General features: G+C 34.7%; 1 protein-coding gene across 9 annotated transcripts in view; it reads left to right on the forward strand.

Moving 5' to 3' along the window:
* USP34 (ubiquitin specific peptidase 34) overlaps positions 1-24,435 on the forward strand; it is a 140,977-nt gene that overhangs the window by 94,936 nt on the left and 21,606 nt on the right. For all 9 annotated transcript variants that reach the window (XM_075496947.1, XM_075496951.1, XM_075496948.1 and 6 more), the window contains 23 exons: positions 4,450-4,613; positions 5,693-5,758; positions 8,892-9,038; positions 9,127-9,183; positions 9,283-9,360; positions 10,090-10,184; positions 11,200-11,372; positions 11,971-12,124; positions 13,614-13,692; positions 15,229-15,282; positions 15,378-15,473; positions 17,092-17,156; positions 17,253-17,328; positions 17,429-17,476; positions 18,202-18,267; positions 19,794-19,874; positions 21,159-21,244; positions 22,401-22,569; positions 22,659-22,733; positions 23,320-23,471; positions 23,875-23,923; positions 24,029-24,133; positions 24,258-24,302. In XM_075496947.1, coding sequence (XP_075353062.1) covers positions 4,450-4,613; positions 5,693-5,758; positions 8,892-9,038; positions 9,127-9,183; positions 9,283-9,360; positions 10,090-10,184; positions 11,200-11,372; positions 11,971-12,124; positions 13,614-13,692; positions 15,229-15,282; positions 15,378-15,473; positions 17,092-17,156; positions 17,253-17,328; positions 17,429-17,476; positions 18,202-18,267; positions 19,794-19,874; positions 21,159-21,244; positions 22,401-22,569; positions 22,659-22,733; positions 23,320-23,471; positions 23,875-23,923; positions 24,029-24,133; positions 24,258-24,302 — 2,180 coding nt within the window. The remainder of the gene's footprint in view (positions 1-4,449; positions 4,614-5,692; positions 5,759-8,891; positions 9,039-9,126; positions 9,184-9,282; positions 9,361-10,089; positions 10,185-11,199; positions 11,373-11,970; positions 12,125-13,613; positions 13,693-15,228; positions 15,283-15,377; positions 15,474-17,091; positions 17,157-17,252; positions 17,329-17,428; positions 17,477-18,201; positions 18,268-19,793; positions 19,875-21,158; positions 21,245-22,400; positions 22,570-22,658; positions 22,734-23,319; positions 23,472-23,874; positions 23,924-24,028; positions 24,134-24,257; positions 24,303-24,435) is intronic.

Genomic DNA, 24,435 nt, shown 5'->3' on the forward strand with positions numbered 1-24,435 from the left:
TTCATTGGCTTATGCTGGATTTTAATTTCTGTTTTCCCTTTCTAACATGAAGAAACATGGTATGTTTATACGTAAACCGAAGTATAAAAACCCCACTGAGGTATTGTAGATGTGTTGGCTATTAACAGCACTGTCATGTTTTCAGAGTCTCTAATGTCTTTGTAGTTGACTTCAGTCTGTACCCAGATGTCTGCATAGAGTGCTAATACAATTTTGTTATGCCTCTTGGCTTTCATGCTTCCTGTGTTTTGGAAACTCAATTCCTATGTATAATATGTAAATTACCAATATTTGAAGTTAGTTAATATTTTATCTTTGAGTTGCAAATTCTCATTATGCGTTTTTGGCTTGATAGATTTCCTTTCACATGCCCGGTTTAAATTCCTGTAACCTGAGGATCTGTAATTTATTATAATCTATGGAATTGATTTAGTGCCTTACAATTCAGGAAGTGAAAGAGAAATCTGATCATAATAATGTTTTGTGTTCTGTACTCATATGCCTGGAGCCTTCTAAAAAGCCTCCATAGTCTCCTACGTTCAGGGAAAATATTATGAAGAATAAGTTTTATGAAAATATCGGATATTTCTGTTTGCTTTGAGTACATCTGCTGCTGATGATGTTGTCTGTATCTCTCCAGGTGCAATCATTCATTTTTTACAGTTAGTATTTTTCTCATTCCAAATCCCAGTAACTCCTAGGTGCTGAAGTTTTCCGTACCACTTACCACAATTGTTACTTTCTTCCAAATACTCTTCTCTAGGTTGTTTGTTCCTTCCTGAGTTCTCCAGAGCCATCTGGTCTGTGCTCCTGCTCCATATTCAGTGTATCTCAGTTTCATGAATGTTAATTTTATTACAACTGACAGAGTGCCATTGTCTCCTTCTGATATGCAACTGACACACGACTTCTGATACCTCATTTGTTTAAAGTCTTGTTATTCCATTGATGTGATCCAGAGATTCTTAAAACTGGATTTTTCCACTTTGCTTGTCTCTGTAATCTTATTACTCTTTAAAAATCTTAGTCTTAGGCCTGTCTCTCCATTCTTCTTGGGAGAAACATTAAGGAAAATATTGTAAATTTCCATCCGGTCTTTAGTTTTAACGTTTTAGTTTGGTGGTTCATTGGAGAAACTTTTGATCCTGCCACTTGTACGGTTTTTGTCCTCTAGTCTCACCAATTGCTGTCTCTGCTATTCTACCATTTCTTCTCACACTAACTGATTGAAGCCGGATGCTCGTAAGAGATGGCTTTAATTTAATGCAGAAAAATAAAGCAAAATTTTCAAAAAGAAAACATCTTATTAAAGGCTATCTAGTATATTTTCCTTGGGACAAAAAAAAAAAAGTAGTGTTCTAATTAAAAACTACGTTACTAAGACTGTATTCTGGCAGTCATATTAAAACGTACAACTGTATGTTGTTCTTCAGACTTACACTAGTATGAATAATGTAAAGTAGCTGTAGTAAAGTTTTAACGGCAGCAGCATTTTTCTTTAAAGGTTCCACTAATGTAGCTCCCTTCATTGATGGATGGAAGAAGAGAATGACTTTCATGCTTTTTTCTGCTTCACAGATACAGTGTTTTTAACTGAAGACATAGGGATGCCTTCATGTGTTTTCAGCAAGTGATACCATAGGAAATGAACTGCTAAGTAGCTGATGTCAGCTGACTTTTCTCCTCGCTTTTCTCAACAGGGAGGGCTAGCAATTAATGCAGACTCTGATCTTACTGAAGAGGGGATTTAGATACCCTCTGTTGTTCATGAAATTTCTTGCAGTGTTTTGGAGTTTTGCTTTCTTTAAAGACCAAGACTAATAAAAAGATTCAGTTCAAAGGAGGGAAGCAAGACCAGCTGCTTTGCTTTCTGGAAAGATTAAGATAGTGTCTGATGTTATGTTTGGAGCAGAAGCATGATCAGAAGGTGGAATATAGAGAAATGCACTGTCATTTGAAGAGGAAGAAATTCAGTTTTATTGTGCTTAAAATAGAATGTGAATATTGCAGGTTTGGTTATAAGTTTGCCTATGTCTTCTTGAGAAAAGGCTGATTTCTGTAATGACAGTGAGGAATAAAGAAGATAGACATAAGTGAGGCTCAAATTTACCTTTCTAGTTAAGACCCATATGGAAGGAGGAAAGCTTTTATTATAAAAATGAAGACAGTCACTTAAAAATCCCAGGGTGAAGAAAACAGGATCTTCCTGAGAAATTCCTTGTCAAATTTCTGACAGCCCTTTGTCAGATTGAAGGAGGAGGAAGATACTCCCAACTGTTCTCATGAAGTGTAAAGAAGTCATCTGATTTCTTTGTAATTACAACTTGATGAGCTGTAAGCAGAGTGATAGATGCTGAGTCCTTACATCAGACAGGGTGAATTAAGATGTTGCAATTTAAGGATTTCAGTTAAGGGAGGGAATTTTGTGTTCTTCTGCCATGCTAATTACTTTCTTTAGGAGGTTAAATGTGGAGGAGAGCTTTGTTTCAACTGGCTGATCAGCCCAATGTAACCAGGTAACATGAGGTCACACTACTGAGATTTGTTGAAACAGGAGAATTAAAACTCTTTCCTTCCCTACTTGAAGCTGCAGGGCTAATAGTTGTTTTGATGCCGATGCCAAAATGAAGATTACAACAATTATTTGTTGCGTGACAGAACATCTTGTGGGTCTGGCATCTGAAGATGTGAGGATCTGTTCAGAGGATGCCAAATAGTTTCCTGAATTTGTAGCTGGTAGTATGAATTGAGAAGAATCCTTAATGAGCCTTTAATCTTTGACAAAATAATTAAGGATTTAAAATTTAAATCTTGAACCCACATAGCTTTTGTGGATTGTAAAATAAATCCAGGCTACTTTTTGCTTTTTTTCTATATATCTGAATATATACTTCAATAGAGATGCTGACTTATTTGTAGGACACACTACCTTTTTGGAGAATGATATTCTTGGGGATGAATAGCAAAGCTAGATGTATTGCAAGTTTTTGTGTCAAACTTCTCGCATACCAAGGAAGATAGGCTGCAGTGAATTTCTTGGGGCACTGGATTAGTTCCTCTCTAATTTAGTGCTTGTGTCATCTAGTTGCCTCTGCAGCTCAAATGATTAATTCCCCATTCCATTCTCTGCGTGGGATGCTGGAAAGAGAAGCCTGTCAGTGTCTAGAAGCAGTACTAATCACTTACAAATGGTTTGTCTAGTCTGGTTACCATCTTCTTGACTGGCAGATGAGGAGAACTTTCCCATTCTTCCGATTTCTTGGCAGCCATATCAGAACAAGGCTTATTAAGAAGTCTGTCAGACTTGCCTAGCTTGTCTAGTGCCATGCTGTGTAAGAAATAGATTGCTACATCTGGTATGAAATGTAGAGGAATACAAAACTTACAGGAAAAGAAAATGTCTTTTCAATCTGATTCTCTAGGCAGTTCACTTCTTGCTTACCCCTATTTTTCTTGTACGTTGCAGATTCCTTTGGTATATATAGCTTTGATGTGCAATAAAACCCATTCTTTCTCTTCCCATAAAAACTGTTCCCAAGTTTATTCAAGCGTGTGTATAGCTAAGCACTTGATTTCACTGCACTTTTCTGTCTTATCTCTGATAAGCATCTATCCATCTTTTGTACTGGTCAAAAAGATCTTTTGCTAGCCTGGCATCCACGATAGTAATGTCATTCTGAATCCAGCTTCTCTTCTGAAAAGAAAGGTCTCGCTTCATGTGTGGTTATCTCTGATACCAAATCTGTGTTTTGTTATGTGAAAGGAAGGCTCCCTAACTTGAGTCTCTGGGTGCAGAGACTGCTTTGCTTGCTTTCAGTGTGACATAGGGGTGCATGGGAATGGGTAGTAGAAACTATGAGTAATTTTTGTGCTGGGGGAAATGACTGGTGTACATTTGGGAGCTTGTAAGAGTTGTATGTTATCCGTTATAAGTATGTTCTCAGTGGTTTAGGCAGTGCAAGTGTTGTGAGAGAGCTGTGGTTGCCTTGTATTATAAAAAAACCTTTCTTATGTATAAAAAATGCATAGCAGCCAATGTTTAGAATTTACGGATACTCTTGATGATGAAAATATTATGTGGTTTGCCAAACTGTAGTTTAAAGCTAGAGGCTGGAAGAGCATTACTACGTGTAATACTACCACTAGAACAAGTGTAAGAGATGATGTTTGTCATGAATAATGCTTTGGAGAGCACAGCAAATCACTTGCAGCCCAAAGTAGTGTGGCATCTAGGAAAGACTTGCTGCTGTATCAAGTGATTTTCCTGAGTACCTATAGTGCATTTTCTTAAAGAGCAGGTACAGTCTGGCTCATGTATGTAAATGTAGAATGCATAAACAGGATGCATTTTATTAATGTAAGCATAAAGCTTGTAACTGTATTTATGTCTTATTAAATTGTACTTTGATTTGATTTTTTTTCTGCATGTGTGATTCCTATTTTTTCCAGCTTCCCATGCACCTTACAAGTGGGACTATTGGCCACATGACGATGTTCGCGCTGAATGTAGATTCGTGGGTCTAACTAATCTTGGAGCAACATGTTACTTGGCATCCACTATTCAGCAACTGTACATGATACCAGAGGCCAGACAAGCAATCTTTACTGCAAAGGTATGCTTTGGGGTCTTACGTTCCGTGTGTGGATTTTCGTAGAAATTTAAATTTAGAATCAGTGCAAATGCTGATGAATTATAGACTTACTTTTAAGGCTTATTTCTTGGTAAGACTATTTCTTCAGGACTTCAGTTGGCTTTTTGCTCAGTTGGATTGTTTTGCTGATGTCTAAAGTGAAGAGGTTTTTGTTTTGTTTTTAATGTATTTGTAATGTCACAGAATCACAGGTTCTTGTAGGTTCTTAAGGTGGCATTGTAATAAAACGTGTTCTCAAACTCATCTTTCTGTTGCTAGTGACTAGATTTATTCAAGTTTGGTTTTATGTGAATTGTCTGTTGTTTCTTAATTCCTAATTTGTCACTTTGTTAGAATATATGTCATTCTTCTTGAATGTTTATAAAGTCCCAGAACATGTATCTTATGCTATCAGAAGTACAGCAAGTCGTAAATTATTATACATTGGTTAACTTCCAGAAATACAATATTACTACTTCTGGCTATTTATTGTAAAAGAGAAAGCTTTGTTTTGGTCCCTGACATCAGCAGGGCATATATAATGTGTGAAACACCCTAATTGGCAGTGACCTCGTCATTTTTTGTTATCATTAAGTAATTGGTAGTTGTCACTTAACTTCATCTAGAATTAGCCATTTATAAATAAAAATTAAAAGTAATATAAAAGAGGGAAGCTGCTGGTCTGCATGTGAAATGCATTATATAGAGGGTTGATCAGAACTCCCACAACATCTATGAATTGAAAAAAATTATTCAAAAATTACTACAGTCTTTTGTAATACCTTCCCAAAAGCTCCTAGCTGCAGTAAATTTTTAGAAAATAGAGTTACTTTTTGACTTAGGTTTAATGTGGACATGCCAAGAAACTAGTAGGTAGTGCTTTATATATAAGTGTAAAATAGTGTACTATGTGTTCTTGTACACAATCATTTTTCTTAATTGTCCATAATAAAGTGGTTGGGTTTTTTTCTTTAAAAAGATGATTGTTTCATCTTTTTAAGGGCTGTTTTTGGAAAGTTATAAGCCAAAAGATAAAGTCGTCTTTTATGAATTTCTTTTAGTATTCAGAAGATATGAAACACAAGACCACTCTACTAGAACTCCAGAAAATGTTTACATACTTAATGGTAGGTGCGAAAGAGTGTATTTTATAAAGTATCCTATTTTCCTAAAAAGAAAAAAGCAAGAAAAACGTAGTTACCATCCTATATGTAAATTCTTGGCGGCGTAAGTCCATTGTGCCTAAGTTTTGTAAATGAGTGTCTTAACTGAAATAGTTTTTATCTGCTTTAAAGCTGTTACTCAGCAAATCAGTTAAGCAAACATTGGCATAATAGTTTTCATGAAGAGGCAGTGTAAATCCTAATCTAAGATAGGGTTTAATATTGGGCATCGACTATAATGAGCAAGCACCAGCTCTCAAACATTAGTGATTGTCTACTGTGTTCTTAAAAAATGTTTGTGAAGTGAATATATGGGAATGTCAGGCTCAGGTGCTGCAGTCTGAGCGTCCTTCACTTCTTTAAACCTTTTACCCCCCCCCCACATTAATGCTCAGGTGAACACAGGATGTTTACCATAGCTATGGGACTTCAATTACAAGTGAGTTACAAGTATGAAAATCAAGTCTGCTTTTTAGTTACAGTTGTGGTGTAGCTGGGTGTCAGGGCTGTGCCCTGTATGGACACCCTGTTCACTTATATTTGCTAAATCTCTTGAGTGGGCCAGGAGCTCCCTGGCCAGGCATCTCCTTGAGTGCAATAATGGAGTGGTTTGAGACAATGGACCAGTTTGAAAGCAGGTAATTGACTGTACCTTCCCAATAAGGTATTTGACTGATTGTTACAGGAGCCCTCCAGGTAGGAATTTGGGACAGTTCTACTATTGCCTCTGCTGTGTCTAGTCCAGTTTCCAAATCAACTTTTGTAAATGATCGATAAAAACCTGTACCTGCAGAAATGACTGCATAGGACAGATTTTTGTATGGAATTAAGATGTTTAAGAGATACTTCATATGTAGTTAAGATGAATCAATAGTAACGAATTACACAGATGCTGGGGAGGTCACATAGGACTCTTACCAGCTAGATTATAAGAATTTAGCAAAATGGTGATTTGAGGAGTCTCTCCAGGTCTAACTGAAGATACCACTGCAAGGACCCTAGCCACAGATTTCCATCACCACCAAACATGGACTGGCTGTCCTGTTAGGATGTTTTGATTCCATATGTGATCACCATGCCAAGATCCCAGTAAATTATTTTTTAACAAACACTCTGCCATGAGTGTCTGACCAACACCATTGTCATAGAATCATTGAATCATTTAGGTTGGAAAAGACCTTTAAGATCATCAAGTCCAACTGTAAACCTAACACTGCAAGGTCCACCACTAATCCATGTCCCTAAGCACCACGTCTACGTGTCTTTTAAATACCTCCAGGGATGGTCACTCAACCACTTCCCTGGGCAGCCTTTTCCAGGGTTTGAACACCCTTTTGGTGAAGAAATCTTTCCTAATATCCAATCTAAACCTCCCCTGGAGCAACTTGAGGCCGTTTCCTCTTGTCCTATCACTTGTTACTTGGGAGAAGAGCCCGACACCAACCTCTCTATAACCTCCTTTCAGGCAGTTGTAGAGAGCAATAAGGTCTCCTCTGAGTCTCCTTTTCTCCAGACTAACAACCCCAGTTCCCTCAGCTGCTCCTCATCAGACTTGTGCTCTAGACCCTTCGCTAGCTTCATTGCTCTTCTTTGGACACATGGCAGCACCTCAATGTCTTTCTTGAAGTGAGGAGCCCAAAACTGAACACAGTATTCAAGGTGCGGCCTCACCAGTACAGGGGGATGATCACTTCCCTAGTCCTGCTGGCCACACTATTTCTGACACAAGCCAGGATGCTATTGGCCTCCCTTATGTAGGGAGGAGTTTTACAGAGAACAACGGAGACTTGAAGGAGGAGTAAGTATTTGGCTCAATTAAGTTGCATTGTTTTTCATTTTTCTTTGATAGCATATCGGACTGCAGTTACATGAAAGTGCATCTGAGATAAGCAAAAATGACACAGTGTTTTTTCCAATATACTTTTTTGTCATTCATCTTGTTTCACATGGACCTTGACGTAAAGGGTTCTGAGCTTGATTCTTTGTTTAATCATGAAACAATTTGTTTGCCCCAGTTTCCCTGGTGATAAAATAAAATATATTATTTTTGTTCATTGCATTTTCCTTGCTCCAATATTTTAAAGGTTAATCTGTTGAAATAAAGCATTAAAAAGCAACTAAAAATTTTGAAATTCCAGAACCAAACAAAATTGAGGCAGTTCACAGGTGTTCACTGTTGTTAAAATTGTGAAACATTTCTGAAATAATGAAAAAATAAAACTGAGGAGAGTTGAGTGTGTTTGTTCTTGGCACTGGCTTTTGTGAAATAAATTCATAAGCACTTTGAAGACAAATAGAGGGAAGGAAATTAGGCGTGTAGTGCCTGCCATGAATCGTAGAAAAAAATAAATCTAGGTATTTACATAAGCGTAAAATAATATAAAATCATATGAAGATTTACCATTATTAAAATCTTGAAGACTTTATTCCAAAAAAAGGTAATATTTACAGGAAGCACAGTCTTGCCACACATCCTTAAAAGAAAACAGTATGAATATCGTCGTTTACAAGGACAAAGTTCCTTCTGCTGTAAATAAGTTCTGCACTCCCAGTGTGCAAGGCAGTGGAATGGGGGATGTATTCTAAAGAATTGCTTTATACTGCAAATTCTTTTCTCTGACTGAACACATGCAGTTGAGAACTAGATGATATATAGTTTTATACCATAGAGAAGTCTGAATAAGAATTAAGTACTTGTCAAGATTTAAGTCAGTAATGTCCCGAAATACATAAGTACAGGCTGATGTTCCTCATATTATATTTTGTATCTGAACAGATATGCAGAAACTTGGAAGTGTCACATCTTCAACCAAGTTCTTTTATTTTAATGATTCATTTTATTAAGTATTTATTATTTATTAATATTTTATGAATCATACTTTAATAATGATAATCAGTTAGTTAAAAACTGCTTTACATTTCATCGGAAGCATATAAGCACTTATACAACTTTATTGCCTAGGCATATGGAGATATTGTATGTAAAAGTATGTCCTTTTTTAAACAGATGTTCATATATGTATGTTTGGTATATCTGTGTAACTTAAAAATATAAGGATTTGTGCTGATTTGTTTTGCTTGATTTTTTTACCTAAAGGAAAGTGAATGTAAGGCATACAATCCAAGGCCTTTCTGTAAAACCTACACCATGGATAAGCAGCCACTGAACACTGGAGAGCAGAAAGATATGACTGAATTTTTCACTGACCTAATAACAAAAATAGAAGAAATGTCTCCAGAACTGGTGAGTGATTAAGAGGGAGCAGCAGGGAGTTGGAAAACTTACAGATTTGCTCAAATTTCCTTGACAGAATTTTTTAATTCATTCACAGAAAAATACAGTGAAAAGTTTGTTTGGAGGTGTTATCACAAACAATGTTGTTTCTTTGGTAAGTGTTCTTTCCCTATCCTCATCTTTTCAAGATTTTTTTTTTTAACTTCTCAAAGCAGTTACTTCATTGCTTTTCTCTTTCATTGCTGTGATTTAGGACTGTGAGCATGTAAGTCAGACTGCTGAAGAGTTCTATACAGTAAGATGCCAGGTGGCAGATATGAAGAATATTTATGTAAGTAATGCCGGGCTGAGATGTGTACCATAGATCACAATTATAAATGGGTGCAGTCAAGTATAAGAGACTGCACCACACGCTATTGAATACGTTGATGCTTTCTGTATCTGTACTCTAGGTTTGGTGTATTTCTAGGTTGATATTTCTAGGTAGTTTGGCTGAATTTTTTCATCTTTTCAATGCAACGTGCTATCAGCTGGTGCCACTTGGAATTGACTAAAGACTGTGTTATAGTCAGTAATCACTTACTCCCTTCTGTGTTTTAAAAATGCTATGGCAATGTTTTATATGAGAGAATTGTAAATGTCAAAAGATTTTATATATACACGTACTATGCTTCTTAAGATAATTTAAAATTTACACCAAAATAATTTTCGGTTTTGGAGTTTTTTAAACAACTATTAATCCCCACACTTGGAATTTGAATTTAAAGCGCTTGAATTCTTTGGGACAGCTTGGAGTATTGAGTGCCATTTTTCTGAATTGGTTCTTTAATTTTGTGTTTGGGTTAGGAACTCGTTTTCCTGTTAAACTATTCTCTTAGTTCAGGTGCATTCTCTTGCAAACTTTTTGATGCCTTTGACCATCTTTACTTTCATAACTTGTGGAAATGTTAATTAAACTTAGTGTAGGAGTGAAAGAGAGGGGTTTTTAAAGCAGGTCATGCAAGCACAAGATGTAAATATCTAAGATAAATGTAAGCTTTTTTTTGTTTATTATATGTAGGAATCTCTTGATGAAGTAACTATTAAAGATACCTTGGAAGGTGATAACATGTATACGTGTTCTCATTGTGGGAAGAAAGTGCGGGCTGAAAAAAGGTATGATTAAGAAGAAATAAATATTTCTAATGTTTCTTTTTAGTAAATTACTGAAATTACTATTGCAATAAGAGTAATCCTTTAGATGAAACAGGGCTGTGGTTTCATTCAGTTTGCTACTCTGTGGGCCTATGAGGATGTAGTCCCTGTGCAAATGAGCATATAACTAAGAAATCAAATTTCCAAAACAAAGAATATAAGGTCTCTTAAGCAAAAGATCACCTAGACAGTAAAATGTTTGTGACCTTTTTTTAATGTAAATAAAAAGAAATTTGTCGAAATTAGTTCCTTTTGAAATCTGTTACTTCTCTTGTTTTTAAAAGATGGAATTCTTTCAGAGGTTGTTGAGTACTTGTGTTATTCATTATGCAGGATGATTGCTTAGGTTTCATACATAACCCCAAATTTCTTAATTAAAATTGGAAACTTTTTTTAAAACTACCATATTTTTAAAAGTCTGCTAATAAAGAGAAAGCTAAATAAAAAATTCATATTGTCTTTATATTGCAAGTAACAAATTTCTTTTTTAGAGGTGAAAAACCTTATAGCTGTTTTTGTATCTGTTAAAATGACATGGGTGAAAGAGTAACCTACTTTAAAACCATTAATGTGAAATTTATGAGATTTAATACAAGATATGTTCTGCATTGAAACTTGTCAGTTACAAGATAGTAACTCTGTCTAATGAGGGGATTTGCATTGTTAAATTCGTTCATGACTCATTTTACAATATCATTTTAGAAAACTGTCATTCATGCCATATTGAGTAAATTTGATGTTTCTTCCAAGGCACGATGATAGGCTAAATAGAATTGTTCAATAGGATAAATTTGACCTTTCTTCTGCCAGTTAGACTGTGCTGCTCTAGGGCATTACCATAGCTGAATTTTAAATTTATGTGACTTAGCAACAGATTTCCAATTTTATGTTTGAAATAAATGTGTTGAAAATCTTTGTGAAAATACAATTCAAGCCACTAAGCTTTTGTAAATCATGACTATTTTTAATCCTGCAGGGCATGTTTTAAGAAACTACCTCGTATCTTAAGCTTCAACACAATGAGATATACATTTAATATGGTAACCATGATGAAGGAGAAAGTCAATACACATTTTTCATTCCCTTTACGTTTGGATATGACACCTTACACTGAAGATTTCCTCATGGGAAAAAATGACAGAAAAGAAGGTATGCCTCATAAAATGAATTCAACAGACTTTGTCTCTTTCATTTGTGTACCACTTTCTGTGTACATAACATATGCAAACAATTAGTGATTTTCTTTTTAAGACAATAAAATCAAACATAAGTTTTAATCAACCTATATTCCCGAAGTCACATATTTTATTTAATATGAGAAAAGCAGCCAATTATTTTTCTTTTCATATACTGTTCAATTTGAATTATTCTTAAATTTGTTTTTAAAGTATGAGAGAAATTATGAATGGTTACATACAGTTTGTCACTGGCCTGTTTTGATTTTGCAGAGTAATACTTGAACTTCAGCAAATGGCTGACTAACTGCCATCATAAATAAGATGTGCTAACTTGGAATAACTTAGTTATTAGTCCTGGTCTCTTCAGTAGTGATGCTTTGCAAAAAAAGCTATAACTGTTTCACAAGAGTTGGGATCTATGCTGCTTGTTCTGGGTATGGAATTTCTGGCTGTCATCATTGTGGAGTGCTGGAAAGAAAAAAATTTAAGTGCAACTCCAGAAAATGTGTAATATTGAAGTTCAGGTGTTTAGGAAATAACTGATTAAATATTGTATTAAATTATTTCAGGTTTTAAGGAAGATGGTGAATATTTGAAAGAAACGGAAAGTTACGAATATGATCTGATAGGTGTAACGGTTCATACAGGAACAGCAGATGGTGGACATTACTACAGTTTTATCAGAGATATAGTCAATCCCCATGCTTACAAAAACAACAAATGGTGAGTTAGGCAAAACGAAATTTTATAACTCCTTATGTTTAAATAACTAAACTTGTTGACTTTGTCAGATGCAGTTGTATAGGAGATGTGTGCTGTAGGTTCCCCTCAAAAGCACAAGATGTTGGATAGGTGTAAGTTTATTCATTTATTAGCATGCAAGTTAGTTTGTTTGTAGCTGTAATAGTTGTGGAGTGCCTTGGACACAGGGGCAGCCAGAGAATGCCATGCTAGTCTCACATTACAGCCAATGCTTGTTTCTTGACATGAATATCAATGACTATTTTATCTGTACAAATGAGTAGTAAGATTTAATAGATTGTCCTTCATAAAATCTGGTTGTTAGCTTTGACCGAGCATACAGCTACATTTATGATTGCAGAATTCAATCCTTTTCATTTTGTCCGTTTTCAGTGAAACAGCTATTTGAATTTTTATTTGCTTTAAACTCGTTGCATCCCGTGTGGCGGAAATGGTGTTACAATATCTAGGTTATCTAAATCTGTTCTTACTGTGCTTTTTATATGTGGAATTGGTTTCACATTTCATTTTTTAGTTTATCTAGCTGGTGATCTTCTCCTATTGGCCAGCTCCTTCTAGGTGCAATTTACAGTGACATACTGGAATATTTGATAGCATTTATTTTTCTGTCCCTTCTTTTCAAAGATTAAAAAGAGACAAGATCTTCTTAGACATAAGGTATAAAAAGATGAATAAATGCAATGTATTTTCTTTTTAAAATAATAATAATTTTTTTTTTCCTATGACATCCTACTTCTAATTTGGAAACTTCTGCATACATTGGATGTATCATGGTTGTGAAGAGGGAGAAAAAGTTAGGAGAGGTAGCCTGGGAAAGGGATGAGACACAGGCGTGGAAATAAGGGAAGGTCTTACTAGGTGACACAAGAAAGCAGGGAACTCTCTCTCCCAGTTGTTTCTGGATGTCGTATCTCAGATTCTTCGCTGAGGTCATGGAGTAAGAGACAAGATTTCCTCTATTCCTATTCTCTAGAATAGCTAACTGGAGCATTTTTGAAATGGTTCCAACCAGTGGCCCAATCCCTGCTCCAAAGGGAATCCATAAGAATTTACCACTTTTCTCTGTCCCCTTCCAGTTTGAGTTCTACTATTACATGGAATGGTTCTCCTTTTTAAAATTTTTATTTCCATTTCACTCAAATTGAAAAGGAAAAGGTAAATCTTCTTGGCTGCATTAAAACCCTACCAGTACCAGAGCTGGGCTGGAAAAATGGGGAAAGTAACGTGCCTCTTGATTAAAAGAAAAACTAAGGAGTGTTGAAATGCTGACTTCCTGATCTTATTGAAAGGAAGTTACTTTTGGGATCAGTGTTTAGTTTGCTGTGATTCAAACAAGATACTAGAAATTAATAGGAGTACTTGAATCTGAAGAATAATTTTAAGTGCTTGTTATGCTTTGTTTGCCCTTAGAGAGAAACCGCAGTTGTTTCAAAAGCTTACTGTTTTACAGGTATCTTTTCAATGATGCTGAAGTAAAACCATTTGATTCTGCCCAGCTTGCTTCAGAATGTTTTGGTGGAGAAATGACTGTAAGTTACCACTTTTATTTTTGTCATTTTCAACCATTACGGTATCTGTTCTGAAGACTTTCATGGAGGATTCCATAGTGTTCACCTTTGGTCTGCCATCTGTTGTGAACATATATGAAACAGAAGTGTTAGCTGGGTTTTATTAAACTTTTGACATCTTTGTTGTGCAGGTGATACTTTATCTTATGTTCATGTGGATAGCTGTTCCACCATTGATGTCTTCAAAGGGTCTCCCCCTCCTTTGGGGGATGAAATGCTTGGCAGAGTGAATGCTTCCAAGCTCTCTAGTTTTTCTGCACTTTCTGTAGACTAGAAGTTAAGCCAATAAAGGAGAAGGGTCTTAATTTCTCCTGTACCAACTATCATATTCTTTAATTTGTGAATATGAATCCAGGTATTTTTATGGAGTTTTAAAAGACAGGTGGCAGCAGTATAGCATAGGTATTACTAATGAATCAAAATTAATTAGTGAAGTCTCTCTCCAAAGAAGAGGTATTTCTTCACTATATCTGCTTTTTATCATTGTATTATTTATTTACTTCTAAAAAAATCTATGATTCTGTGATTTACTTATAAAAAAGTGAGTATGCAACTAATTTAGGAATCCTTCACTTGGATGGCTGCTTTGCTCAGGCTGTTGACTGAGGAATAATTACTTCAAGCTTATGCCTATTCTGGAGAAACAGGGCTTTTTGATCTTTGTCTATGCCTTGTGTCAGTAATTTCCAGATTCTGGTCTGTGAACCTCTTATGATCCGATCCTTTTTCATTGGTGACAGAACTGAACTAAAAACCTGTCAGATCTGTGTACAGCTATGCTGTTGTTCAGCAGGAAAGTTTGAGCGCTGGTATTAGTAAGTGATTTTCAAGCTAATGGATCTACAAGCTTAAATAGCTTTGTTTGTTCCTTTTATTGTAAGAAGATAGAATTTCTTAAGTTGTTGTTTGTTTGCTTTCAGGAGTGCAAGGTTTTTAAATACAGTATCAGCTTTGTCTTTTGGGTCAGCCCACTGCCCTTTGACATCAGTCTGAATATTTTTACACAGTATTAATACAAATAACTGTTGAACGACACTCAAACGCTCTCAGGTTGTGCTTGAATTGATCATTTTTTATAACTATATAGCATTATATAAACCACATTATTAATAATGCAGTATCTTACTAAAACAGGCCTGTGAATAAGAAAAATCCTCTTGTCTGATAAAGAGAATATGCAGAAATAAAACAAAAGATTATTCTGTTTGGCAAGTGGATAAAATACCTTTAGGTGCCTAAAGAGAAGAGGTGTCAATGAGATGGATGAGACAGGAAATTGCATGAGATATAGGTCACAATATTGCATAGCAACTTTGAAACATCAGAATAGGCTACTGTAGAAGAAAAAAAGAAAGACTACTACTTTGAGCAAGAAGTACATTGTCAGCAGCCTCTGCAAATGTCATGAAATAGTTTGCTTGCACATTTATCTCAAACTGTCAATAACCAGGTCATTAAAAAACCTTGTAATTAATGGTTTTACTTTCTTCTCGACAGACAAAAACTTATGATTCTGTTACTGATAAATTTATGGACTTCTCCTTTGAAAAGGTATTTCTCTTCCAAACACTTGTTATATGATTATATTTCTACTTTCATGATTTATCTCTCAAAGCAAAAATTATACAGATGTTTTTTTCTTAAAGACACACAGTGCTTACATGCTGTTTTATAAACGGATGGAACCAGAGGAGGAAAATGGCAAAGACTACAAATTTGATGTTTCATCAGAATTGCTGGAGGTACAAGTTGATTTGTTTTAACACCAATTTTAAAATACTATAGGAAATCCTAAACAAATCAGGAATCAGAATAAACATAGGAAAGCAAATAAAATTTAAATCAATAAGATGACAATCCTTTTATTTAGCTGTCTTCCTTAGAAGAATGTTATTTGGTAGGAAGTAAATTAAGATTTTCATGTACGTAAATTTTAGACGTTTTCTTATTCTGTCCTGTATTTTTTAATTCAGATATCTGAATCATTCTGCTTCAGATTTGTAATAAACGGTAGAGTACTGTTTGTTTGGTTTTTGTGAGTGCTTATCAACATTTTCTGAACAGTTGCAATATTACAGGAATTAGTCTCATTAGCCACTGTTTTTTTCATCCTTCACTTCCTCAGCAACTTGTTGCTTTGCAGGGGGACAAAATAAGAGAATAGTTCTAGCTGTTTGTTGGCACTTTTGCCAGTGGGTTGTGAAATTCTAAGTGAAAGCGATATAAGAGCGTGACTATTTATACTTATGATGGGGAGCATCAGCCAGAAAAGGATCCCTTCCTCCCCACAGTCACAGAGTAGCCCAGGTGTTAGTAAAAGGGGTAGGGGAAACAAAAACCAGTAACAGCTACATCTCCCTGTTCTCCTCAGTGATGTGAGGGCTGCTCTTAGGATACCTGGCTATTTATATAAAGATACTATTTAAGCCATGTATGGTCCGAGGAATTGGAAAAGGCAGCGCACAGGAGCAGAGTATTTCACTAGGGATCTCACTGTGCTAGATGTATCCCCAATATGGGATTTGTAAGACATTCTTCTGCCTTTTATCACCTGAAAAGGCAGCTTCCCTCCTCCCTCTGGCCAGAAATACTGCTTTATCATCTGTCACGTTAGGTACTTAACTTCTAAGACTCTTCATCCCTAGCGAGCAAATCAGATCGTGCTTTTTATCCTTCTCAGTCTTAAAAATAATAATAGATTTTATCAGAGTTAAACTTTGTAGCATTTTTCACATAAAAATAGTTTAAAACAGATTTGGTCAAAAACATCATTTTGGAGAGAGGAACAGGGGGACCTGGCATGAAATTCTTTTCTGGTTAATGATGGAGAGTCAAATCCTACTCTTAAGAATTTATCAAAAGTTCCCAGAGCTCATCAGGCTTTGGGTCAGAACTTCAACCTTTAGACATACCTAGCTAGGCTGCTGGAAAGTCTAACTGCTCTCAAGTAGTGAAACTATGTGTTTAGAGAGTTTTTTGTTTTTTTAAGTTATTACACTATTGCAGACATCAAAATATGGTCTTAAACCGTGGTTCTTTTTTAATGTGTTGGACCAGTTCTCAAAATTTCAGCCTAAAAATGTGAGTAATGAACTTGTAAAAATGAGATCACAGAAAGAGGAGAAGGTTCTGAGCTCTGTTTTGCAGTCATATGGCAGACAAAACTAATACTTGCTATAGCATGAATAAAACAATTTTGAGCCAATCCTTTAAAATAAAGAAAATGTTTCCAGAAATAATTTTTCATAAGAAAAAATTTTGTTTTCTTAGCCATGGCAAGCGTTTAAATATTCTTAAAATTACGCTTATGTAGTGAAATAAACTGCTTTCTTGTATCTGATGTTAGCATTTTTTCTTCAGTGGATATGGCATGATAACATGCAGTTTCTTCAAGACAAGAACATTTTTGAACATACGTATTTTGGGTAAGTTTTTCTTAAAAAATGTAATATTAATGCTTCTTTTCTTCTTGCAGATTTTCATTATTTATTTTAATTAACAAATAAAATTACTGACTCTAGGTTTATGTGGCAGTTGTGTAGTAGCATCCCAAGCACACTACCAGATCCAAAAGCGGTTTCCCTGATGACAGCAAAGGTAAGTACTTCACAAGTCTATCACGCTTATTTTATATTTGACCTTGTCTATATTTTAATTCAGGTATTCTATAATTAATGGTGCAATATTTTTTTTCCAGTTAAGCACTTCCTTTGTACTAGAGACATTTATTCATTCAAAGGAAAAGGTACTCTATTTACTTGTAAATTCTCATTAAGTAGCTGCATGAATATAATGAAAAGTATGTCTGTACTTTTTCATTTTAGGCGTGATTTTGAGATGTCATAAGTACCATAGTGATACAAAGTTAATGTTTAAAGAGTGTCATTTAACACATTTATAGTAAACAGGGTACAATGGAAAAAATGTGGGTGCTGGTTTTAGCTTACTTTGCCTTAGCAAAGCATCAGGAACAACCAATCTTGTGTGCTTTTCATTTGAAAATTCCTGGCTGATTTGGATCTTAACGAGCACTTGTTAAAGTCTGGTGTAGAGGGATGGTTTACTGTTGAGCAACAGTTGTGCTCATCAATTTTTAAGTTATAAATACTAGTGTGGACAACAAGAAAGTTCTATTCTATCTGAAACATCTTTATTCTCAGTCAGATTTTACTTCTTTCTCATCTGTGGTGGCATAATGCTACTAATTCTAGATTGTCTGGAATTAGTAAGAATATGTAATAATGTGTAATTGGACAATTAGTCCAAATGTGTAGGTACTACTTGCATTAGTTTCAACGCATGTACTGTTATTTTTGTGTAGGTGCAACGTATTACTAGTTCATAAAGCGTTTAGTGTTTGTAACTATATTCTTAAGATTCAGTGTTCTAACTGACCATTTAGAAATGTTTAAAGATTAAGTTGCAATTTATTATTTTAAGTTATAGTTTTTTCTGTATTTCTTTTTACAGCCTACAATGCTTCAGTGGATTGAACTGTTAACAAAACAGTTTAATAACAGTCAGGCAGCTTGTGAAGTAAGTGACTTAGGAACTCAGCAAAGTACAAACCAACTTTCTATATATTGTTTAACTTTCCTGGAGGTTCGTATCCCTGGAATATTTTGGACTATGAAGTACTGTATTTGGCATATTTGTGCACTATGAGATAAAATTCATCCTCTCTGAATACTGCAGATTCTGGGGAATGACTTGACTTTTATTTTCAGAAGCCTATGGTGAGATCACAGGCCAAAATCATTTTGTCACTAGAATAGAAGACCCGCAGTGTCACAACCTCTTTATTTGATTATTACACACGGATTTGTGTGATGGAAGAGGTGTTTAAATGAAATCACACAAGAGAAATGGAAAGACAGACTAATGTTTAAGGAATAGAATGGCAGGGACTGGAGTTGAATCCAAGGGAAGAGGGCAGTGAGATAAAAGGCTGCGGTGCAACAAAGAGGCTTAGAACGGGAATAAGAAAAAGAAATTCATGCTGAAAAGAAATTCATGTAATGCCTTGCTTGTGAAGCTGAAGATCTTGAACCTAATGCGTAGAAAGACTGAAAACTCGTAGAAGGAGGAAAAAAGTGGAGGAATATTTTTTATATAAAATTTTTCAGGATGCTGCCTGAAGGGAGTCTGGGACAAAGTGGAGAGGGACTGAGAAACCATAGATAGAGAATTCACTGTGGTGTTGGTGAAAACAATTTTGAGATACTGAAGGAACGTTTGTGATAGACTTTCTGTGATAGTTTGAATGTACAAGGACCCCAATACATACTGTATCTTGCATTAGACCTTATTCAGTACAAATTAATTAAATTCATTGTTCTTTTATAAATTGATTCTAGGTTGTTAAATTGTTATGTAACATTCAGTATTTGGGTGATACAGTTTTGTTAGTATGGTATAGTCCTAAGATGCTTAAAATGAGTGAAGACATTTAATACAGCAAAAAATACTCAGGTACGATTAAAATAAAAGGAACAACAATTTGGATTCTTTAATTTAAACTGGCTTTCCTTGTGCATAAAACAAAATTCGTGGAGTCGGAATACTCAGCTGAATTATTTGCTGAGTCTAACTTTGAATGAATCATTCTCTTGTTATTTTTATACATTTTCTGTCTCTGGAGGTAGAAAGGCTTTTCCACATGTTAAAATGCAAAAGGGATCTAATTCAGGAACTACATTCTTGTTTAAGCCTATCCCTGTTCTACAAGATTATTCAGCTTATGCTTCATTGTAAGCATCGTTTTTTATTCTGTTGGCATCACTTTTCAGGATAACCGTGTCCTTCCAGATAATTGAACAATGGCATGCAGAACACAGGGATAAGAAGATACTGGATATAAATTTATATTGATGTTTACTGCTATTGATCTTTATTCCTTTCTTCTCATGCAGAGAAGGCATTTAGACTTCCCTTGGATTAATACTTGCTTATTCCTTAATAATAGTAACATCAGTTTCTCTTCAGACTTTAATATCATGCAAAAAGAAGATTGGACTAGAACAAGTTTGGAACAAAACTAACAAAGTATGTATCTTCTGCAGTGGTTTTTGGATCGTATGGCTGATGATGATTGGTGGCCAATGCAGATTCTAATAAAGTGTCCCAATCAGATTGTGAGACAGGTAAGAAAAAAATGTTCCTTTTTAAGTCAAGTGACTACTTGACCCATAAATAGAGGTGGACATTTATTATGACACATACAATGATTCTGAAAGTTTTTATTAGTTCCTGTAATTATCTTACTCTTTTCCATTCTTGCATTTGATTTAGAGAAAATATTTGGCCATGGGAGCATTATTGTTGTTTGAAACAAAATCAGTATGACTATAGTGCCGTAGTTGTACAGTTAGGATCACAAAATAGATATAGTCACAATAGATACAAATTAAGGTTTCTACAACTCCCACATCGTCTCTCCAAATTTGAACACTTTACATTAAAAATGTTTTTCTTCTGAATTGGTTCAACAATGATGCGTCAAGACACACATTCAGAAAATAAAAAATAATAAATTACGTACATTCAGTATTCCTAATGGAAAGCTTCACTTCTAAACTTTTGCCTTTGGCTTTTGTAGATAGATTTAATTTTATAACATTACGCCACAAAGTTTTGTTAATACCCTTTTCTGGAAATGTTTAAAATTGAAAAAACCCTACATTAGTAGCAATTGGATATTCATAGATACAAATACTATTAAGAGTTTCACTTATAAGTATACTTTCTTTGCAAGTGGTTTAGTTAAAAACTTTAGCAATTACTTTATCTCACCTGAACCCTTCAATTGGTTTAAGTTTTCTGATTATTAAAGTACTATTTCCATATAAACCATACATAGTTTCTGTATGTAACCCACTATTAAAGGAATATATTTCATGGGAGAACTCTATGCAAGATCTTAGGCAAAGCTCTAATCCTTGATGAATGTTTTACAAATTAAAAATTACTGGAAGGAATTTTCTTAAAATTTTCACATAAATTCTTATAGCCAGAGGCAAAGTAAAAAAAACCAAACAAACAAAAAAAACCCCCACAAATATATATCTAAATATATATGCCAAAAATATCTAAATATTTCAAAAAGTAGAGATAGGAAAAATAATGTTTATGAGCAGCAGTCTTAAGTCATGTTTCAGTAGTATACAGTGCACACCAATATTAAAAGCTGTTTTTAGGGTTCCTCCATCAGATCTGTTTATAAAATCCAGGTTTGACTATTCTGTTAAAATACGATGTGTCAGTATACTAATAAATGGAATGTGGGTGTCTCAATCTCAGCTTTCGCTTTGAATCACGTAGAGCTGGAAGTGGTACTTGGAGACAGAATATTCTTTGCTTAGAAAATATGTATTGACTTATATGTAAAAGAATGAACAAGTGGAGTTCATTTACTTATCTATTTGCAGATGTTCCAGCGTTTGTGTATTCATGTGATACAGAGACTGAGGCCAGTGCATGCACATCTTTATCTCCAGCCAGGAATGGAAGACTGGTAAAATAATAACACCTGAAAACTTCTATTTATTACATGGATTACAGCAACCGCTTTTGTTTAATCAATTATTAAAAATGGTCTTGTAAACCTAAAATAGTACTATTTTAATTGTTCTTTATTATTCTACCCAAAATGCTCTGATTTATTTAAAAATATTGTTGTGGTTGGAGAAGACAGTATCTAAAGATACATTGTTTGAAACATTTGTTCCTTTAGACTAGGTTTTCAGTATGGTCTTTCTTTTCACTGCCAGTAATACTCTGCAAGTGTAAATCTCACTACTTATACATGAGAATTCAATTGTAAATTGGATCCAGAGGCATATAGGTGCAAATTTTAATTTGTACATTTGTCAAAAAGTAGGAAAAAAACTATTGGATTCCATTTTGTTCTGCTAATTATCAAGAAAACTGTCACTTTGTCTCCAATCATGAAATATTTGTTCTTTTTGATACATAATGAGAAGAAAAAGAAAGTGATTTTTCTTTCATCTCTTGGGTTAAGCTTCTGGTCCTGATAATAACTTTTTTCCAGAGCAAAAATGGCAGTGTGTATAGTAATTATACTGCCGTAACAACATTCAGGACATGAAGATACAGTTTTCATGGCAAAAAATAGAATTTAATTTTCTCTGGAAGCCTTACTTTAAAAGACTCTGTCACTTGTTTTGTTCAGTGATAAGACCGAACTTTCAGTAGATGAGTAAGGTTGAAAGTGCATGTTTTCTGCCTTGTCAGGATCCTGTATATGTGTTTAGGAGAATGCCTTTCCTTAGTTCCACAGTATAATTAGCGGTAACAGCATTCTTTCTTGAAACTCAGGAAATTTGACATGCAATTCAAGAAGATTATTTTAAGTAGGAGAACCCCTAATACTGTTTTTCTAAGAATTCTTTTCCTGACTAGAATCTTGATTCAGAATACTAATTTTATTAACCTTTCAACATTTTGAGTGACAGATGCTATGTTACTTTAAGCCATGTTGTTTAGGCTATACTTGGCATAAGAGAAAGTATTAGAGATCTGAGTATGATAGTAGGACAGAGTAGAAAACACTAAGTTTATTTGAACTTTTTTTTTTTTTCCCCAATGGTTCAGGATGACTTTATGTTCCATGTATTGTGTGAAATACCTAAATTGGATTTTGTTTTCAGTTCGGATGACATGGATGGTCCTGTGGAAGACATTGGCAGTCGCTCTTGTGTAACACGCTTTGTGAAGACACTCTTGTCAATTATGGAGCATGGTGTTAAGCCTCACAGTAAACATCTCACGGAATACTTTGCCTTTCTTTACGAATTTGCCAAAATGGGGGAAGAGGAAGTAAGTATAGCCTTGTGGTTTGGTTTGGGGAATTAGGTGTGTATATGCAAGTATGTATTTTGAAGTAATTCAATATCTACGTATTTCAGAGCCAGTTCTTGCTTTCACTGCAAGCCATATCTACAATGGTCCATTTCTACATGGGAACTAAAGGACCTGAAAATGTAAGTTTGAGTGTCTTGTATAATGAGAATTAGTCTTTCATAGTTTACATATGTGATCATTAGTACTGTGTCTCTTGAACCATCTTTCCGCTGTTAAATTAAAATTGCTTCACTCATACCTTTTTTTTTCCCAATGTTTAAGTGAATAGAATATTTAAAAAACATGCTGAAGTGGCTATGCTGTAAACCAGATTTTTCTATTTAGTATAGAAATAGATATTAAGTAGAAGCTATTAAAGTTGTCCTCCTCATGCTATTAATGGTAACAATTGATTGCTTACTCCTATTGTACAACTTAAGCTTTAAATTTACTTGCTTTTTTAATTAAATAGACCACCATATCAGGCTCTGTAGTGACTTCAACCAGCCTAGCTTTTGCATTTGTAAATACAATTTAGTTTATGCAAAATGAATGCTTCAACATGAAAATCAAGTGATTAGATATTTACCTGGTTTGATTCGTGCAAGTTTATTAAGTTGTTTTGAATAAAAGGGAGAACAGAATATATGCAAAACCACGTACAGGCTCTTTGAAATTAAGGCCCAAAATGTCCACGTTGCAGTTATGTGTGTTTTTTCCCTTCAGCCACAGGTTGAAGTACTCTCGGAGGAAGAAGGGGAGGAAGAGGAGGAAGAGGAAGATATACTTTCTTTAGCAGAAGAAAAATACAGGCCTGCTGCACTTGAAAAGATGATTGCCCTGATTGCTCTTCTAGTTGAACAGTCTCGCTCAGAAAGGCAAGAGCTTCTGAAAAACCAAAGTAAATTCTAATCTAAGCTAGTTCAGAAATAAATTAGAGATTTTATGGATTTCGGCTTTTTTAACAGCATAAATGAGCTTGTATATGGGCCCATTATATTTTTTACCATTTAAAAGATAAATGTTTTGTCACTGTTGACCAAATAAAAGTCTGTGGGTAAATCCTTGAACACATTCAGTTGCCCACATTTGGATATCTCTTTTTATTTGGTCTGAGTACAAAATACTTATTATTTTGGTTCCGTTTATGTCACTACCTTTATTTTCTCTTGTATATTGTGATACTGAAGAATATAAAGTAACACTCACAGTCCTGTATTTCTCCTTAACCTTACTTAATCATCTCTGAAGTAAAATGATAAAGGTTTTTTTGTATTTTAGGCATTTGACTTTGTCACAAAACGACATGGCAGCATTAACAGGAGGAAAGGTAATTCATTTAAATATGACTGTATAAGCCTCAAAAAAAATGCACATATGTGTATGTACATGTGTAATTGTAGACGGTGTACTAATACCTTATTATTTGTTGCAGGGTTTTCCTTTTTTGTTTCAACATATCCGTGATGGTATCAACATCAGGCAAACTTGCAATCTCATTTTCAGTTTGTGTCGGTACAATAATCGACTTGCAGAACATGTAAGTATCACAAACTATAGCTATTTGTTGAAAATCTTATCTAATAAGTGTAATGGGGTGATTTTTATTATTTTTAACTGAATAAGCACAAGTCTAAGTGAGTTTTGTTTGTTTTGTTTTTAAGATTGTGTCCATGCTTTTCACATCTATAGCAAAGTTGACTCCTGAGGTATGTAAACATACTACCTGTATATTAAATAATTTGTATTAATATTTTTCTGTTTTAAATTACTTAAATAATCCTTTGCTAATCAAAAATCTTGCATGGAAGATGATCCATGGAAGTTTTTGTGACATTAAAT

The sequence above is a fragment of the Mycteria americana genome, chromosome 3 (genome assembly GCF_035582795.1).
Source record: "Mycteria americana isolate JAX WOST 10 ecotype Jacksonville Zoo and Gardens chromosome 3, USCA_MyAme_1.0, whole genome shotgun sequence".
NCBI classification, from domain to species: Eukaryota; Metazoa; Chordata; class Aves; order Ciconiiformes; family Ciconiidae; genus Mycteria; species Mycteria americana.